A 21440-nucleotide genomic window follows, 5' to 3' on the forward strand; every position below is an offset into this window, starting at 1 on the left:
CAAACCAGATCCCGCACAGTCAATTGATCCTGTACAGTCGATGCTATCAGAAAGCCATGTCCCTTTCATATACACAGACAGATACACCCTCGCCCAATATGGAATAATCACAAACTAAAAATAGAAATATGTAGACAAAAGTTAAACTGAACTGCCAAGAAACCTGACTCTGCATACAATGCAACATCACAACACCACAAAAACAGTAATACATGTCCTCTAATACTGTGCAAAATATAAAGACAGTAGATGTAAATTTGAAAAAACTGATACATAACAATCACCACTTTACAAATTAACAAATAAAAATAAAACAAATAATAATAACTTTATTTTATATACCGCCATACCCAGAGAATTCTAGGCGGTTCACAACAATTAATAAGATTACAAACGAAGATAACATTGGAATTAACAATTTTTGGAATGTACATGTCATTGAAGTTGACAAGAATTAACAATTTTTTTTGGAGTGTACAGGTCAATGAAGTTGACAGAATATACAATAGGAATATACAAGAGTGTACAATAGGAGGGTAGCTTTTTTTTTTTTTTTACAGGGAAAAATTCCGGTCAGTGAAGTTAATTGGTTTGGAGGGTACATTAGGAGGGGAAGGTGAGAAATAAGAAAATACCATTTTATTGGACTAATACCCGTAAGCTCGGTTCTCATCCCCACAAACCACCTGATTCCATCCACACAAGCCTTGAATTGTTTTATATTGAACTTATTATATTAAAATATAAAAAGAAACAATATTCTGTACAATTGTCAATTTATAAATCAGCGTCTTCTCCCCACTCTCTCTTCTTCCCCTTTTCCCTTCAGCATCTTCAGCCCACTCTCTCTCCACTTTCCTTCAGCGCACGCACATAAAAGCAAGCAAGTAATTTTATATAATTTTCATTCTATTCATTCATTCATAGAAATTAAAGTCTAAATAATGCCAGTCACATAACAAAACATGATTTTACAAAAATAATTCCCTGCACAGTCAAGCCTGCAAGGATTACTAGATGTCTTTCAGCAGCTCCCCTCCCTCCCTCCCCCTTACCTTCATGGCCAAGTCAAAATGATCTACCAACAATAAAATTTTAAAAACACAAAGCACACTGTACGCAGAGAAAATGTTAATTATCATTTATATTCCGCAGGTTTTCAAAGAGGTCAAGGCAGATGACTATATGCAATGTCACCTCAGTAACAACTATACAAAAATAGACAAATATACCCTCTCCCTTTTTACTAAACCGCGATAGCGTTTTTTAGCACAGGGAGCTGCGCTGAATGCCCCACGCTACTCTCGATGCTCATAGGCTCCCTGCGCTAAAAACTGCTATTGCGGTTTAGTAAAAGGGGGCCATAGTGCAAAAAAAAAAAGACAGCATATATAAATTCTCAAAACGGACACATTTTGATCACTAAATTGAAAATAAAATCATTTTTCCTACCTTTGTTTGGTAATTTCATCAGTCTCTGGTTGCACTTTATTCTTCTGACTGTGCATCCAATATTTCTCCCCTTCTTTCAGCTTCCTGTATGCTTCCTCTCCTCCAGACCTCATTCCCTCCCCCAACTTTTTCTTTGTTTCATCCTGTCCCCTTCTTTCTTTCTCTCTCCATGTCCCTTTTCTTTCTGTATGTCTGTCTTTCTCTCTCTCTGTGCCCCATTTATTTCTTTCACCCTGCCCCCTTCTTTCTTTCTCCATGCCCCCTTTCTTTCTATCTGTCTTTCTCTCTCTCTCCATGCCCCATTTCTTTCTTTCACCCTGCCCCCTTCTTTCTCTCTCCCCATGCCCCCTTTATTTCTGTTTGTCTTTCTCTCTCTCTCTCTCTCAGTGCCCCATTTCTTTCTTCCTTTCACCCTGCCCCCTTCTTTCTTTCTCTCTCCATGCCCCCTTTCTTTCTCTATGTCTGTCTTTTTCTCTCTCTCCCCATGCCCCATTTCTTTTTCTTTCTTTCACCCTGCCCCCTTTCTTTCTTTCTGGCTCCCTGTCCCCCCCCTTTATTTCTTTCTGGCTCCCTGTCTCCTCCCCTTTCTTTCTTTCTCCCTGCCCTCCCCCATGCCACCGCCATTTGGAAACATGCTGCTGCCACCACCGCTGGGGAAAGGCTGCCACTGGCCATCGGGAACAGGCCGGTGCCGAGTTCGCCCTGCTTCTCTTCTCCACGGGCCGACTAACTCTCTGCCCGACGTCAATTCTAACATCGGAGGACGTTCCGGGCCAGCCAGGCAACAATTGGTGGCCCAGAACGTCCTCTCCGATGTCAGAATTGACTTTGGACGGCAAGAGTTGGTCGGCTCCCGGGGAAGAGAAGTAGGGAGGGAGAACTTGGCGCCGGCTTGTTTTTGATGACGGCAATGGCGGCCTATTTCCTGGTGAGTGGCCAGCTGTGCACCCCTTGGGCTGTGCACCCGGGGCGGACCGCCCCCTCTGCTCCCCCCCACTTGGTACGCCACTGAGGAAGTCCCTGATTGGTTTTGGCCAATCAGGGACTTCTCTAATCAGGGACTTCCCTAGACCCTCCCTAAGGAAGTCCCTGATTGGCTGAAGTGCCCCAGCCCCTCCAAAGGGAGGAGCCTGAGGCGCCTCTGCCAATCAGTGCCTTAGGCCTCTCCCTGTGCATCAGATGATGCGCCAGGGTGGGGCCTAAGACCACTATTGGGCGGCAGTGGGGCAGGAGAATAGGAGCAGGATGAGTTTCCTCTTGCTCCCGAAAGTTGCTTCTTGAGTTGAGCGGCCCTCCCAGTCGGATCCGAAATTTTGGGTAGTGAATTGGGTCACTGTCCAATTTGCATGCATTTCACCTCATTTGCATGCATGGATTCCAAGCGGATCACAGGGGAGGTGAGTGGATCAGGCCGGATGGAAATTTGATAGTTAAGTGGTCGCAAACCGATCGGTACACGATCAGTTTGCTTAGTGAATATAGCCCACAGTCAAGAAGGACTCTCACTGACTCTCAGGTGTAAAGGAAGTCTTGCAGTCCGTCTGAACTGCAAGGGCTGGAGTCTGAGACCTGCATAGGGCTTAGGAGAGAGCTGTGGAAGTAATGACTATTGTGGGGAATGGGATTATTAAAAAACAAACAGTAGGAATTTGAGAAGAATTGAGGAGAGTGTGAAAGTTCTGCTACAGACTCACATCCCGATGTTCAAACATACAGTGCCTTTAAGGTCTGATGCTAAATCAGTTCAGGAGAGAGAAAATAAAGGAAGAGAAAAGAATGTTATTTTCTATGTATTCATTAGCGGGGGGGGGGGGGGGGGGAGTGGTGGAGACAGACTATGTCTGAATTCAAGAAGGTGTGGGATACTGTGGATGGGCAGACTAGATGGGCCATTTGGCCTTTATCTGCCATCACATTTCTATATTCCTATTAGAACATGTCAGTTTTTAGAATGTATATCTGGCAGAGCTGGTTTTAGACATGGCTGAGGCCTGTGCTAAAAACTTATTAATTGGCCTTAAATCTTCGGGATGAGCCACCTTTGGCATCTCTGCTCCCCCTCCATTGGCAGGAGATATGTTAATAATATGTCATCTCTTGCAAAATTTCACAGCTTGTGTTGCAAGACTGGTCCCATGGAAGCAGGAGATGACATTTTATTGTGTTGCTGGCAAAGAGGGAGATGGCTTGTTAATATCACATAGAATTGGAAGAAGAGAAGGTGGTAGAACTGATGTGTGCAAGGAGGTGGAGGCAGGAAGTGGAATGGATGGAGCTGCCCAGGCTGGTCTGGAGACATGTTCTAAATTCTGCTTATCAAAAATTTGGCAACTGTGGCAGGCTTCTACCACCATCTGCAGTCCAGACTGATGTGTCTGGGATGCCAAGGAAAATTAAATAGGTACTCTGTTGTAATCAGCTAGACTGGGGAGAAAGTAACATATTAAGGGCTCCTTTTATCAAACCGTGGTAGAGCTTTTAATTGTGGGCCGGCGATATAAATGTTCTTACGCTCATTCAATTCCTATGAGCGTTGGAGCATTTACCTTGCCAGACCATGGTAAAAAGCTCTACCACAGTTTGATATAAGGAGCCCAAAAGGGGCCAAGTCAGTGACCTACATTTTAGTTTTGGCTAATATCAAATATAATAAATGTACCTGCACACAGTGGTTCTTTTAGCAGATATCTTATTCTTAATGTACCTGTCCACAAGGTACTCTCACCTATATTCACAGGCTGACTGTATGTAGTCAAGTGTGCAGTAGAACATATGTTCTCAACATGTGGTACGCGTACCCTTAGGGGTACGCAAACTGCTTGATGGGGGTATGCGCTGCGTGGGTCTTCAGCCCCCCTTCCTGCTTAATGGCCACCGGGCATTCCATGCCCTCATTCCTGCCCGCCAGCCTCCACTGAAGCTGCAGCTGGGAATCCCTTGCCCTCCTTCCTGCCCAATCCCCTCTGACGAAGCTGACCCAGAAGGCTTCCCTACGATGTCAGAGCTGACATCAGAGGGAAGCCTTCCAGGTCATAGAAACTGACAGCAGATAAGTGCCACGGCCCATCCAGTCTGCCCACCCCGATGACCCTCCCCTACCTTCCTCTGTGAAGAGATCTCACGTGACGATCTCATTTTGTCTTAAAATCAGGCATGCTGTTGGCTTCAATTACCTGTAGTGGAAGACTATTCCAGCGATCAACCACCCTTTCGGTGAAGAAATATTTCCTGGTGTCACCATGCAATTTTCCGCCCCTGAGTTTCCACGGATGTCCTCTTGTTGCCATGGGACCCTTGAAAAAGAAGATATCCTCTTCCACCTCGATACGGCCCGTGAGATATTTGAACGTCTTGATCATGTCTCCCCTCTCTCTGCGTTCCTCGAGTGAGTATAGCTGCAATTTATCCAGCCGTTCCTCATACGGTAGATCTCTGAGACCTGAGACCATCCGGGTGGCCATTCGCTGAATCGACTCAAGTCTCAGCACATCTTTGCAGTAATGTGGCCTCCAGAATTGTACACAGTATTCCAGATGGGGTCTCACCATGGATCTATACAATGGCATTATGATTTCGGGCTTACGGCTGACGAAACTCCTACGGATACAACCTATGATTTGTCTAGCCTTAGATGAAGCTTTCTCCACTTGATTGGCAGTCTTCATGTCTTCACTGATGATCACTCCTAAGTCATATTCTGCTACAGTCCTCGCTAGGGTCTCACCATTAAGGGTGTAAGTCTTGCATGAATTTTTGCTGCCAAGGTGCATGATCTTGCATTTTTTGGCATTGAAACTTAGTTGCCAGGTCCTGGACCAATGCTCCAGTAGGAGTAGGTCATGCATCATACTGTCGGGCATTGAGTTTTTGTCAGGCACTGTGCCTTTGTCTGTTGTGCTCTTGTCTACTAAATTGCATAGTTTTGTGTCATCGGCGAATAACTTAATTTTACCTCGAAGCCCCTCTGCCAAGTCCCTTATGAAGATGTTGAAAAGGATCGGACCCAGGACCGAGCTTTGTGGTCAGCGAGGGATCCCAGTTACCTTCTTCCAGGTGGGCTGCTACTCCTTCCTGCCTTCAGCGCACTTGTTGCAGGGATGTGGGCAGCCACTGCACATGGCTGACCTGGAAGCATTCTCTCCTCTTTTTTATTTTTTAGTTCAATCTTTATTAAATTTTAACACATTACAAAATAAACAAACAAATATTATACCATATATTTATATTTACAATAGAAAATTATTAACAATAACATATCAATATCTTATCCCCCATCCCTCCCTTACCCATACCCCACCTCCCAACCTCCAACCCTCTCTCCCTTCCATTTGTCTGGCATTCTCTTCGACGTCAGAGCAAAATATAGACAGCAGATATAAATTCTCAAAACTGACACATTCTGATCACTAAATTGAAAATAAAATAATTTTTCCTACCTTTGTTGTCTGGTGATTTCATGAGTCTCTGGTTGCACTTCCTTCTAACTGTGCATCAAATACTTATTTATTTATTTATTTCTGCCTCCTGCACACATCCTCTCCTCCAGACCTCATCCCATTCCCCAACCAACATCTCTCTATGTCCCTCCAGGAGCCCAACCTTTCTTTCTCTCTCATCCCCCAGATCATGTGCAGCATTTTCACCACTGCCCACCAGCCTAATGCCCATTTCTCCTTCTATCACCACTCTCTATACCATGCCACATCTCTCCCTCCATCCTGCCACTGCAACTCCGGGAAGAACCAGGCGTATGTGATTGCACGCCACTGGCCCACAAGCCTTCACCCCTGATGTCAATTCTGATGCCGCAGAGAAGGTCTGGGCCAGCCAAGCAGCAATAAATGGGGTTGTGGTGGGGGCGGGGCCAGGGGGCCCAGTGTACTTGTGTGCCTAGGGGCCCTCGAAGAATTAATCCTGCCCTGGGCATAGGATGAAGTTAAGAGGTGATAGGCTCCGGAGTAATCTGAAGAAATACTTTTTTATGGAAACATAGAAACATAGAAATAGATGGCAGATAAGGGCCACGGCCCATCTAGTCTGCCCACCTTAATGACCCACCCCTACCTTTCTCTGTGAAGAGAACCCACGTGACGATCCCATTTTGTCTTAAAATCGGTCACGCTGCTGGCCTCAATCACCTGAAGTGGAAGACCATTCCAGCGATCTACCACTCTCTCGGTGAAAAAGTATTTTCTGGTGTCACCGTGCAGCTTCCCTCCCCTGATTTTCCACGGATGCCCTCTTGTAGCCGTGGGACCTTTGAAAAAGAAGTTATCTTCTTCCACCTTGATGCGGCCCGTGAGATATTTGAACGTCTCGATCATGTCTCCCCTCTCTCTGCGTTCCTCGAGTGAGTATAGCCACAACTTATCCAGCCATTCCTCGTATGGGAAAGGGTGGTAGATGTGTAGAACAGTCTCCCAGGGGGCGCTATTGAGCTGGAGAACAAGGTGGCCGCATAATCTCTTCTCTCCTCCTCAAAATCTAAATCATCGAAGCGGAGCAAGAGACAATTTTCACAGATTAAGTATATCAATATATCATCTTAAAGCTGAGATGGCAGTGAATAAATCTGGTAAAACAGATTTACAACTAGCACAAACGTCGGGATCGAAAAGATCCAAACATGATCCTCCGTCGCCAGAAAAACCGCCGGTGAGTAAACACCATACAGACTCTTCAGACATCGTGTTAGACGAGATCCGCGCTTTAAAAGATCTCATAACAAAACAATATGATATAACATGCGAGATGCGTGGAGAGATAAACTCACTCTCAGTCTCCTTCGAATCTTGTAAAACGCGTGTCGAGGCGTTAGAGACTAGAGCAGATATGGCGGCGCTTTCCTCGGCACAGTTTGAGGAACGTGTGCAACAACGCTTTAAAAAGTTGGATCAAGAGCTGGAGGATCTTTCCAATCGCAATCGGCGAAATAATATAATAATTATTGGTCTGCAGGAATGTGCGGAAGGATCAGATCTCATTAAATTTCTGGCTGATCAACTCCCGAAAATCCTACATTTGCCACTCGACTCACCTCTACAATTTGAACGAGCCCACAGGACGCCATCTTCTTTAAAACAAGGATTCACACGACCAAGACCCATCGTGGCAAAACTATTTCGCTATCCTCAGGCTCTACAAATTCTAACAGCGGCAAGATCCACCTCTGATTTGAAGTTTGAAGATAAAAAAATTTTGATCGTTCCAGATTTGGCGAAAACAACGGCGCGAAAACGGAAGTCATTTCTGGACATGAGAGCACGCCTTAAATCAATGGGAGCACGATATGGACTGCAATACCCTGCTCGGATGATTGTGACAATTAATAACTCTACCCAGCATTTTGATTCCCCAGAGCAGCTCCAATCTTTCCTAGATAACCTGCAGTCACAGGGCATGTCATCCACCTGATGATTTTATACTACACTTCATCTACATGCCTAATTTCTACTCCTTTGGATGACTGTGACAATCAACAACTCTACCCAGCATTTTGATTCCCCAAAGCAGCTTTAATCTTTCCTAGACAGTCTGCAGTTATAAGGCATGTTGTCCACCTAATGATTATATATTATACTTCATCTACATATCTAATTTCTACTCTTTCGGATGTCTGTGACAATCAACAATTATACCCAGTATTTGGATTCCCCAGAGTAACTCCATTCTTTCCTGGACAGCCTGCAATCACAAGGCATACCTTCCACCTAATGACTCTTTACTATACTTCACCTACATCTCTAATTTCTACTCCTCCGGATGAATCTGACAATCCATAAATCTACCCAGCAATTTGTTTCCCCAGAGTGTCTCCAATCTTTCCTGGATAGTCTGCAGTCACAAGACATATCGTTTACCTAATATATTATACTTTATCTACATGCCTAATTTCTACTCCTGAGAACTGAAGATGTCTACAGAAGATCACACCTGCTTTTCACTTTCTTTGCCTTCATATTTTAATGATTTTGCTTCTGTTTCCTTTCTCTTCTTATTTAACTCATACCACTGTCTTTTTGATTATTTTATTATTACCCCCCTTTTTTTTTTTATTGAAATACTTTCCCTTCTTTTAATTTCTATTATGATCTATGCTATAGAGATATATAACTTTTTCATATTGAATCTGTGTGATCTGTACATGAATGGGAAAGGGAGAGGGAGGGAAAAGGGGAAATTGATTGAGGGGGAGGGCAAAAGGCAGAAGGGGGAAAAGAGGGAAAGGGGGGAAAAAAAAATAAAAAGAGAAAAATTAAAAATTAAAAAATTAAAAAAACACATAAAATAAGGGAATAGACATTCTTTATTCACTATTTATTATAGATTTTTACCTTTGATATGGTTGCACACTTTGGTAAAAGGAAAGAATTAAAAGGGTATGAGTTTCTACATGGGGATTTATATACACAAGATAATGTGAAAGCATAAGAAGAAAATAAAGAGGGAAAACATAAGAAATAGGCAACAATTAAATTTAAAAATAATAAAATCATACAATAACACAAAAAAAAAAAAAAAAGGGTAACGGGGAAAAGATGCGAGGAACAGGGAATAATTATATAAAAAAAATATATTTAATAATAAAAAACTAAACATAATAATACAATAAAATTAAAAATTCATAAAAAAAAACAAAAAAAACAAGGATAACAATTAAAAAAATATATATATATGTAAGGAAATAGAGTGTAAAAAACGAAAGCTAAAAAAAAAATACAAATATAATAATAAAATTTAAAAAAAATAGGGGGAAAAAAAAAAGAATATTACATAAGAGGAAAATTTGTGATTATATAAAGGAGTTGATGTAGTTAATAGGCGATATATACTCATGATTTATCTTATTGATATATTACATTTATGTTTATTCCATACTTTATAAAGAATATAATTTACTTACCTGTTAATTTCTGATTTGATTTTTCTATAAGGATTACTAGTTTATTTTACATTCATTATGTTTCATTGAAGTAATCCCATTTCTTTTTTTTTTTGCATAAATATTTACTATTTGTAAAATTGCACAATATTCAGTGATCTCTTATTCTGCTACTTCTATGATTTTCTTGCTTCGTAGATATCCTATTATAGTATCACATTGAAAGGAGAGATATGTTTAACCTTGTTACTCTGAGTTTAATGGCACCATTCTTCTTTTTTCATACGATTGGCTGGACCAAGTTGGTCCTCTTCGCCTTTTTTGCTATATTGCATGTTCTAATTCAGTTTTTGTTTTACATACATGTACTTTCTTTTGGCACTTGGCAGTACGTCTTTGATACTAAGATGGTATTCTATGTTTCCCAGATTCATACTCTAGATCTATACTTTGGAACAAGCTCTTATGACCTCAGATAAGCAATTACCAGTTTCTGTTGTCTCATGGAATGTTAATGGGCTAAATAATCCTATAAAAAGAAAAAAGGTTCTCATTCACCTAAAACAGAAATCACCAGATATAATAATGTTACAAGAAACACATCTCCCTTCCACATCCTCTTTGATTAAAGCGTGTAATTGGATTGGTTCTGGGATTGATTCCCCTTCGTTGGGTAGAAGGGGTGGAGTATCTATACTATTTTCTAAGTCTATACAACCCAGGATATTAAGTCAGGATATTGATACCAATGGTAGATGGATAATATTACAGATCACCATACACACTGTTCCATTTCTTTTGATAAATGTATATGCACCTAACAGTGACTCTCCAGGATTTTTCCTTGATTTATTAACTACTATACAAACATTTGAACCACTTCCAATTCTTATGGCGGGGGATTTCAATCTCCCTCTAGACCTTCACTTAGACAAACAATCGAAATCCAAAATGTCTCCGCAAAAATCTCATATCTCCTTTAAATCACTTATCGCACAACTTCAGTTAATAGATATCTGGAGATTACAACACCCTTCTGATAGAGACTATACATTTCACTCTATTCCACATAATAGTTTCTCCCGACTGGATTACATCTTTGTTTCCCCTCCTTTCCTTAATTCCATACTTAATACATATATCTCCCCAATTCTCATCTCTGATCATTCGCTAGTATCTGGTACTTTCTTATGGAATACAACACCTACACCTAGATCTCCTTCATGGAGACTACAACTCTCTCTATTGGAAGATGATGTAATAATAGATCGTATTAAGAAATTTATTCAAGATTTCTTTACTACTAATGTCACATCTGATACAGATCCTTTAATTACGTGGGAAGCCTTTAAAGCCGCGTTGAGAGGGGAATTTATCTCTATTGCTTCTCATAAATCAAAAGCGGATAAAATTACTATAACAGACTTAGAAGCACAAATCTCGAATATGGAGCATTCATATAGTACTACAAAAGATCCCAAGCAATATAATGACCTATGTCAACTCAAATATCAATATAATCGTCTCATTTCCAAACAAGCAGGGATGCAAATATTCCTCAGTGAAGCCAAATACTACGCAGAAAGGAACAAAAGTGGTAAAATGTTGGCCTCATACTTGAAGCGGAAACAATGTAAAATCCAGATCCCTGTGATACACAATGAGAATGATCTTCCTATCACTTCATATTCTGGTATTCTAGAAGTCTTTCAGGAATATTATCAAAAACTATACCGTTCTGAGACCACAACCGACTTATCCTCTCTAAATTCCTTTCTCTCAAAACTACACAGACCAGTTTGGTCTGATTCAGATAATATACTCTTAAATCACTCCATAACTGCAGAGGAAATCCTTCTTGCACTGAAACAACTCAATTCCAACAAATCACCAGGTGCTGATGGGCTCCCTGTAGAATTTTATAAAATTTTCCAAAAAGATCTTTTACATCATCTTCTTGAGATGTTTCGGTATCTCTCTCCAGATTTAGTTCAACGCAGTCGCTTTAGTGAGGCAATCATTACGGTCATTCCAAAACCTAACAAAGATCATTTGAAAGTACAGAATTATAGGTCTATTTCGTTACTGAATGTAGACTATAAAATATATGCTAAAATATTGGCAAATAGAATAAAAAAGGTTATTCACAAAGTAATTCACCCTAACCAAATCGGCTTTATGCCCAATCGACTCATTGCGGATAACTCCAGACTTTTCTTTCACCTCTCTCACATAGCCAGCAAATCACCAAATCCTGTTATAGCCTTATCTCTTGATGCTGAGAAGGCTTTCGATAGAATTGAATGGAACTATTTATTTCATATATTAGACTGGTTCGGAGCACAATCTCCTTTCATTCAAATGATCAGAGTTCTCTATTCTTCTCCGTCAGCTCGGATAATAGCGAATAATTCTCTTTCCTCCTTTTTTCACCTGTATAGAGGAACTAGGCAAGGTTGTCCTCTCTCCCCATATTTGTTTAATCTCGCTCTGGAACCATTACTTATTCAAATTAGGCAAAACCTGAATATATCTGGTGTAAGGTGCAATTCAACTGAAGTTAAACTCTCTGCATATGCAGATGATGTTCTTCTATACATCTCTAACCCGGAAACTTCGATTCCAGAACTTCTTCGTACTATAGCTGATTACTCCTCCTTCTCAGGCTACAAACTTAATCAAGATAAAACTGAGTCTCTTCCTTTAAATCATTTTGCAACCTCAGCCATGGTTCAACCTCATAATTTGATTTGGACTTCTAACAAACTGAAATATCTAGGCATTGAACTTACGCCAACCCTTTTAGAAACTATTGAAGTCAATACACAGAGAATATTTCAACTAGTTAGAACCTTAATTCAATCGTGGCACCCTCTATTTCTTTCCTGGTGGGGTAGGCTGGAAACAATAAAAATGATGTTTATGCCCAAAATAAATTATATTCTACTTATGATACCTTGTCTCTTTTCTCCACCTTTTTACAAAAAGATTGATTCTCTTTTATCAGCCTTTCTTTGGAAAAATAAGCAGCCCAGAATAGCACTTAAAAAACTTAAATTGAAAAAAGAAGCAGGTGGAGTTCAATTCCCCGACTTCTGCACTTACCATAAAGCCTTTATCATTCATCAAGGCTTACATTGGTTCTCTGATCAAGAAAATAACTCACCTATCTGGCTTGAAGTGGAAAAACAAATATTATCTCCTCTACCTCCAGTTGCCTGTCTAACAGCAACACGTAATCCATCTATATACCCTATATTGAATTTGACAATACAATGTCTCTTAGACTTTGATTCCATCCTGGAAAACTCATATGCCACATCGCCGCATATATCTCTATGGTATAATCCAAATATCCTTATAGACAAAAAACCTTTTCTCTGGAAGGAATGGATAGACAAAGGAATCTTCTTCTTGAAAGACATCGTAGATGTTAATTTTAAATTACTTCCTTTCTTATCCCTTCAAACTAAATTTGATTTATTGCCCTCTGCGTTTTACCAATGGATGCAGCTTCATCATTGTATCTCACACAATGTTTCCCTTCAAAACATCACTGCTGCTCAGCCGTCTATTTCTACTCTTGCCTCAGCCCTTTTGACAACAGGACACACTGCGTCTAAACTATATAAGTTAGTCCTTTTCCGGGACAATTTACCTAATAACACGCTAATGGGCATCTGGGAAACTGATTGTGAACAACACTTAGGTAATAAGGTATGGGAATTACTCTGGTCAAAATCTCTGAGGTCATTATCATCAGCTAGTACTATACAATCTATGTATTTCTTATATCATAAAGCTCTATGGACCCCTCATAAGTTATGTCTTGCAGGTCTCCTATCTTCTAATGTTTGTTGGAACTGTCACACAGATCAAGGTTCATTAATTCATATGATATATGACTGTTCTTATGTGAATTCATTTTGGCAAGAAGTATGGTCCACAATGAAATCTATGTTTCATCTAGATTGTCAATTATCTTTATCTATTGTAATGTTCAAATCTCACTCCATACACATTGATTTATTAGATTCTCAAAGAAAATTGTTTGATATATTACTCATTCTTGCTCAGAAATTGATTCTAACTCACTGGAAATCTGCAAACTTACTTCACATCCAACATTGGTGGAACTTAGTTTTACAATACCATAAATATGAAATAGCATTTTACAAATGTAAAGGACAAATACGTTCTGCTAATTCTTGTTGGTCCCCTTTACTACAATATCTGCAAACATCTAATGTATGAATGTATTTATTTTATATTTCTTTGTAATATTATTGTATTGTACTGCTTTTTTGCCTCTGTTACTTTGGTTTTATATAAAATCAATAAAAATTTTCATGGATAAAAAAAAAAGAACAGTCTCCCAGAAGAGGTGGTAGAAACAAAGACTGTGTCTGAATTCAAGAGGGCCTGAGATAGGCACGTGGGATCTTTCAGAGAGAGTAAGAGATAATGGTTACTGTGGATGGGCAGACTAGATGGGCCATTTGGCCTTTATCTGCCGTCATGTTTCTGTTTCTATTATGACACATATGGTAACCCTAGTTCAAGGGGCGTCAGCTAGTCTACTGTAATGAACTCCATATGTATGTATGTGTCAAGGACTGGTGGTTTGCTATTAGAAAGTTGCACGGCAGGTACTGCAGCTTTTCCAAGTAGGACTTTTACGAGGCCTGAACGTTGTTTCTCTCTGTTTCCCAAATCCCATCTCTAGATAATCCGTAGTTACTGTAGATCAGCCGGCTTGCGAATTCCCGCCCATTTCTTGTTGCCAGAGCAATCGTGCACGCTTCCATCTTTCGATCGTCCCGCCCCATCCTGGTGATCAGTGTCACGCGCCCTGCTCGTGCTGCTGCTGCTTGAGTGCGCGTGCTCTTTGCTTTTTACTTCGTTGTGAACGAACAAGGAGGTGGTTGCAGAAGTGCGAGCGACAGAGGCAGGGGCTTTGCGGCTTTTTTTTTTTTCGTACTGCAATGCAATAGGGAACTGTTAGACTGTCTGTTACTCCCTTTGCCTCGGAACCAAACTACACCTGCGGAGTTTCAACCCACTCTCCTCCCCCCAACCTTGAGATAAGTGGAACAGCTGTCATCGGCTATTGGTGCCCTTGCTCGGCTGTCTCTACACAGAATTGATTTGGGAAGGCTGTCATAATCCTTTTCTTTTGGTGGACCTACCTGTATATTTCTGCGTACAGCTGGATAAACAAGATAAGGTGGCACAATGGAAGGGGGTGCTTATGGAGCTGGCAAAGCTGGAGGAGCATTTGACCCCCAGACCTTCATTCGGCAACCTCACACCATCCTCAGAATGATTTCTTGGGTAAGATATGTTTTTTTCCCCCCTTAAATTGGGGTTTTCTTATATTTGATCCTATTCCTGTTTATGAAGCAAAATAGGGGCAAAAATGTATACACAATATGTATACTGAAAAGGTTATGTACACCTGTGCTTTACAGGCAAATACTTAGATATGCTGCATATTTGAAAGACATTTGCTTACACAATTTAAAAAAATGTTTGTAGGACATGCTAAAAGGATGAGCAGACAGTATAGTTGAGTATTCTTAGATATTAATGATTATTTGATTTGTTTTGAATAGAGAGTATTATTCATCATGAATATGTAACCAGCAGGCACTTTTTCCCCCTGATCCCACCTTTACCATGATCCTGGGAACTAAGAGATGGAGAGCTGTTCAGCAAAGTCACCTCTAAAATGGGGGAAGGGAGGGAGGCAGACAATCATTTTTTTAGGAAACCTTGGTGTGCCAGTCTCTTGTACTGATGCTGAAATCCAGAAGAATGAATCTTGTAGTAATAGCTTGCAATAATAACATTGGTAACTGAATGGTAAGACTAAACAGAAGGAAAATAAGAGCATTCACCTCTGAAAGAACAGGGATGCTTGGAGGAAATGCAGTGCAAAAGAGGTGGGGAGGAAGGAGATTGCTTTGTAATGCAGAGAAAATTTAAAAACTGGGTATAATTATGAGTGCAGTAAATGAGCCATTAAGGATATGGAATAATTCTTGCTAAAGGGCGGTTTTATGCACTGAAATAATACAGGTTTTGGGGAGGAAAAATAAAAACAAACCTGGAGAGAAATTATTTTGTTGTCCTTTCCTTTTCATTAAAACAGTTGTAATCAAAAACAGTTTGTGGGAAATAATTTCCCTCTTATTAGATTCTAGAGTGAAGAGACTGAGAAAACATGAGTGTGGATCTGTTACTTGGAAGTGATGAAGATGGGTTGATTTGTCTTTGTGTCTTTTGGACTGGATCTATTGTTGTAGTTTTTATGTGGAATGGCAGAGGAGGGAAGTACAGCATATAATCAGGAATGTGCTCGTTGTAGTTGGCCTCAGGATGATTGTATTCGGGTGGTGCTGGGACTGAGATACCTTGTGATGAGCAGATCTCGCATGGTAACCTTCCTCTTGCACAGGCAGTCTATCTGGATCAGGAGTTTTACCAGGGACCAGTTTGTGAATAGAAAGAGGCAGCCCTGGGCCTAAAAGGGAGGTATAACACCATGAGCACTTTGTGTACAGCAGAACCCAGTGAGTTCCAGTTTGTAATCAGGGTGGACTTACACTGCATTGACTGAGGGTCCGCCCTGAGAGAATTGTCTTTCTTTCACTATTACACCACAGCTGTCAAGGCCTTAATTGTTTTTTCCAATATGACAGACAAACTATTCCTGAACCTGTAGGTATGTGTGGATAATCAACATCATCGTGGCAGAACTCTTGTAGGGAGCTTCATTTGCATTCTTTTTACTCCTCCTCCCTTATCTCTGGGCTGTTCTTCAACTTCTCAGTTGACTTCCTACAAGCGAGACAATAGGAGCGTGTCACTTCTGCTCGTGTTTCTTTTCATTTTAAACAGTTTTAAAGAGTAGACATGATGGCCAATCAGGGCTCTGCATTTGGATCTTTGATTCTGGCGGCTGGTTCATCTGTACCATCCTAAGCTTGAGGGACTGCTCTGTTAACATCCCACAGGTTCAGGAATAGAGTTTCTGTGGAACTAGAAAGAAAGATTAGGTTCTTACATTGCTAAGGTAGACATACATTTTATTTCCGAAGCCCGCCCTGTCAGCTGTGAATTCGCCTGCTTCCTTCTGTAGGGGTGATTCCTGATTCACCTAATGTTAGGCCTCAAACTCCTGTCAAACAAGTCATGGACCATCTTTCCTGCATGAACCATATTTCCTGCCTGATGCATTCTGGATGTATTTACAAGAACTGTGTGTTTATAGTCAAGGACATGTGCCCACCAGCGTGTCCAGCTCCTGTGTGAAACCTGGAGGAGTTATGATCTATGTTTTGTACTTATCATCTATGGTGCCTTCCAAGGCCTCTGCATAAGAAAAGACTATTTATTCTTGATGTTCTGCTTTGATTGGTCCTGGAGGATAATCTGACATGACCTAAGGAGAAAGGTGTTTGCAGAGAATCAGACAATTTGAGGGAACTCGGATCAAAAATTGTGTTTCTCTTACCTTGCACCGCTTAAGAACTGATAAAAGTTCCCTCGTGTGGCTAGCTCTCGGAAGAGAGTGAAGACGCAGACTCCTGTCTTTTAAACAGATCTGGTTTCTATCGCAAAAGGAACTCTAGTAAATATATATATATATACAGTGGTACCTTGGTTTACGAGCATAATTCATTCCAGAAGCATGCTCGTAAACCAAAATACTCGTATATCAAAGCGAGTTTCCCCATAGGAACTAAGGGAAACTCGCTTGATTTGTTCCCACCCACCCCCATCCCCAGAGGCCAGCGGCGCTGCTCTACCCCCCCCCCCCCCCAAGAACCGGCATTGCTCCCCCGCTCATGAAGGCCCCCCCCGCGTGATCCGCCACCCCCCCGCTCGTTTCACCCCTCGCGATCTGGCGACCCCCCCTGCTCGTGTCGCACCCCCCCCCCGCTGCGATCTGGCATCCCCCAGGCATCCACCCACCCTCCCAATCACATTTCTTACCCCCATTTGGCACCAGCACCGGCAACAATGCACAGGACATGCCGGTGCCCGAAGATCTACCTCCTTCGCTCTGGGCCTTGAGCATCTGCGCATGCTCAAGGCCTTCGGGTTCCCGTTCTCTCTGAGATTCTCCTGTGCGTTGGTGTCGGTGCCGGTGCCAAATGGAGGTAAGAAATGTGATCGGGTGGATGCCTGGGAGATGCTGGATCGCGGCGGAGAGGGGGTGCGGCGTGAGCAGAGGGTGCTGGGTCGCGGGGGGGGGAGGGTGTCGGATCGCGTGGGGGTGCTCGTAAATTGAGGCACGCTCGGTTTCTGAGGCACTGATTTTGCGAATGTTTTGCTCGTCTTGCAAAACACTCGCAAACCGGTGCACTCGCAAACCAAGGTACCACTGTATAGTACAGCTGCTCCAGTGATAAACAGACTTGTCTGACCAGACGAAGATTTATACCCTGCTAAGCTGAAGAAAGAAGGATTCTATCTCCTGGATTCGCTGAGGCTATCTAAGGGATGAGAAAGGAATTATCTTTTACAGTCGCTGGGTTAACTAGATTCTTGTTTTGTTGTGGACAGGAACGTTCGGTCCCCTTGGTGATATGCTATAATAGATTGCTACTAAATTATCAGGAATTAGTATTGTAAGGAATTATACTTGTGTGTAAGAATTAGCCATATTTTCTAATTTACTTAGTGATTACTGTGTACTACTGGTAATTGTGTGTGTGTATATGTGTGTGTATGTATATATATATATACATATATTTTTATACCTTTCTAATAAACTATTTCAGATGTCTTGGGTTTCCCTGTTTCACTCGTATAAGTTGGCATATTGTAGAACCTAGGTTTGCGATTGTGGTGTATCCTAGATACAAAATGTGCATGTTACAGATGTTTATATTGCACTAATTAGTTTATTACACCATAAATCTGCCTACAATCCTCGATAAGGCCTGACAATTCAGACACCTTGTTTCTTCAGTCCAGCCTTGACAAGAATAGAGGCAGTATCCAGGGGGTATCTATACATAGCTCCTATACTCTTAGTGCAGGTTGCGTTCAAGTTGGTGACTTTTTTGTTTTCACCTTGTTATGTATTGCAAATATTTGAATTTGTTTATCTGTTGTATGTTTGCTAATATGTTTCATGATATGAGCAGAACAGACATGTTTCTCAGGGAGAGTCCCCATACCCCTCCCTCTTCTGTTTCCTCTCCAGGGTTGACCGTCTGCTTTAAGCACTGAGAGTTGAAGGACATCTCAGAGAGGTAAGGGAGAAGGAGCGAAAAGAATGCAAATTAATCTTACTACAAGAGTTCTCACGAGAAGAGATTGACTACCCACAGGTTCTGGAATAGAGTGTATGTCTACTAGAAAGATTATTGAGGCACGAACTTAATCTTTCCTTACTATACTGGAAGGTGAATGCAGTATTGGAGCAAAGGCTATTTGTGCTTGGATTGGGCAAGCAAGGTGCTGAAATAATCAAAATAGTAATAGAACATTAGGATGGAAGGCAGGGTTTGTTCAAGAAGAAGATGGTCTGATTGGCTTTCTTTATTGCTATGGGTAACTGATATGTTAGCAGCCAAGTGCAGGTTGCTGTCAAACTGGTGATGTGCAGTGTAGCTGGCAAGTAACTTCCTTAAAGCAGGATATTGTACTAGGTTGGATTCTGTGTGTGTGGAGAGGGGAAGAGACAGATGGAAGTTATGTGGCTGACAGAAACATGTACACATACAGCATCCAAATATCCTATCCCCAATACTTAGAGGTATCTTATTGATAGCTGTAACAAGAGTTTCCCATTTATCTGATCAGGGCAAACATACACACATAAAGTGGGAACCTATGAGCCTCCAGAGTATACTGAAGGAGAGAGACCTTCACAATGAAAATTTAAGGTTATCTTTATACAACCCATCTGAGGAATGGGTATCAACATCTTTTGGATTTATTTTTCAGTTGTTGCTTACAACTACCATAATTCTGCCCTACACACAATATCTTTTCATATTGTACTCTCATGCAGTGGTGTACCAAGGGGGAGGGGGCGGTCCGCCCCAGGTGCAACCTTAGGGGGGGTGCACAGCCGGCCAGGTCCGGAAAATTCTACCGGTCCGATCAGCCTGCCTCTCCCCGACGCTAATTCTGCCGTCGGAGAGGAAGTTCGGGCCAGCCAATCACTGCCTAGCTGGGCGGAATTTCCTCTCCTACGGCAGAATTGATGTCGGGGAGAGGAATGCTGGTCGGCCCGACGCAGGGAAGACGAACTTGGGGCGTCAGCGGCTTTGGGGCATGTTTCCTGATGGCGTTGACTTGGGGGGCTGTTCCCCGATGGCGGTGGCAATGGCTTGGGGGAGGGCAGGGAGAAAGAAAGAAAGGGGGCAGCAGGGAGACAGAAGGAAAGAAGGGAAATAGAGAAAAAGAAAGGGGGCATGAAGAGAGAAAAAAGAAAGGGAGGCAGGAAGAAAGAAAGGGTAGGGAGAGAGGAAGAAAAAGTTGGGGGAGAGAATGGGGTCTGGAGGAGAGGAAGCATATAGGCTGAAAGAAGGGAAGAAAGATTGGATGCACAGTCAGAAGAAGAAAGTGCAACCAGAGACTCATGAAATCACCAGACAACAAGGTGGAAAAAACGATTTTATTTTCAATTTAGTGATCAAAATGTGTCTGAATTTATATCTACTGTCTATATTTTGCACTATGGCCCCCACAATAGCGTTTTTTAGCGCAGGGAGCCTATGAGCGTCGAGAGCAGCCCTGGGCATTCAGTGCACTCCCTGCACTAAAAACTGCTATTGTGCTTTAGTAAAAAGGGAGGGGGGTATTTAAACATAGAAACATAGAAGATGACGGTAGAAAAGGGCCATAGCCCAACAAGTCTGTCCACTCTAATGACCTACCCCCCTTGATTTTACCTCCCTAGAGAACCCACGTGTGTATCCCATTTCCTTTTAAAATCTGGTGAAGAAATACTTCCTGGTGTCGCCATGAAATTTCCCACCCCTGATTTTCAGCGGATGCCCTCTTGTGGCCGTGGGCCCTTTAACAAAGAAGATACGGCCTGTGGTTGTTACTGAGGTGACAGTGCATAGAGTCATCTGCCTTGACCTCTTTGAAAAACCCCCAGAATAGGAATGATAATTAACATTTTCTCAGCGTACAGTGTGCTTTGTGGTTTTTAAAAATTTTTTATTGTTGATAGATCATTTTGACTTGGTCATTTTAAAAGTAGCTCGCAAGCCCAAAAAGTGTGGGCACCCCTGAGCTAGAGCGTTGAAGCTGCGTGTTTCTGCTGTAAAGGTCATCTCTGACGCAACCGGAAGTTGCATCAGAGACGACCTTTATGGCAGCCATATGCAACTACAACGCTCCGGCTGCTGTAAGAAGGCAGTTTAGACATCGCCAGCCACAGGGCAAGGAGGTTTGTTGGACTGGGCCTGTTGTCCGGGCCAGGGGAAGGGAGGGGGAGAAAGCATCACAAAGGTAAGGGTCAGGGAGGGAGAAAGGAAGAAAAGGTGGGGTGGAGAGGAAAACAGGGTAAAACAGAGGGGGGAGAAGGACACTGAAAGCACATGAGGAAGACAGAGTGGGAAGAAGATGCTGAAGGGAAATGAGGAACAAAGAGTAGGGAGAAGATGCTGCAGGAAAATGGGGAAGAGAGAGTGGGGAGAAGACGCTGAAGGGAAATGGGGAAGAGAGAGTTGGGAGAAGACGCTGGCAGGGAAGAAGACAGAGATGCCAGACTATGGAAGGAGCGGAGGGAAGAAGATGGGTGCCAGACCAATTTGGAAGGAGGGAGAAAGGGATAGGCACAGTATCAGAGCAAATGGAAGATGCAGAGAGAAGAGGGACAGTGGATGGAAGGAAGAGAGTAACAAGAAGATGAGGAAAGCAGAAACCAGAGAAGACAAAGGTAGAACAAAATTTTTCTATTTATTTATTGCTTTAGGAGACATGTGTCACTGTTTCTGTGGTGTTGCATTGTATGCAGAGTCCAGCTTCTTGCTAGTTCAATTTAACCTTTGTCTATGTATTTCTATTTTATCCCCACTTTTACAAAACTGTGGAGCATTTTTTAGCACCAGCCGTGGTGGTAGCAGCT

At 42.0% G+C, this 21440-nt stretch overlaps 1 protein-coding gene across 3 annotated transcripts in view; it reads left to right on the forward strand.

The window, feature by feature from the left end:
• Nucleotides 1-14327: 14327 nt before the first annotated feature.
• SYNGR1 (synaptogyrin 1) overlaps nt 14328-21440 on the forward strand; it is a 157701-nt gene continuing 150588 nt past the window's right edge. For all 3 annotated transcript variants that reach the window (XM_033929489.1, XM_033929488.1, XM_033929490.1), the window contains exon 1: nt 14328-14668. In XM_033929489.1, the coding sequence (XP_033785380.1) occupies nt 14570-14668 (99 nt within the window). In that variant the 5' untranslated portion in view covers nt 14328-14569. The remainder of the gene's footprint in view (nt 14669-21440) is intronic.

The sequence above is a fragment of the Geotrypetes seraphini genome, chromosome 2 (genome assembly GCF_902459505.1).
Source record: "Geotrypetes seraphini chromosome 2, aGeoSer1.1, whole genome shotgun sequence".
Lineage (NCBI taxonomy): Eukaryota > Metazoa > Chordata > Amphibia > Gymnophiona > Dermophiidae > Geotrypetes > Geotrypetes seraphini.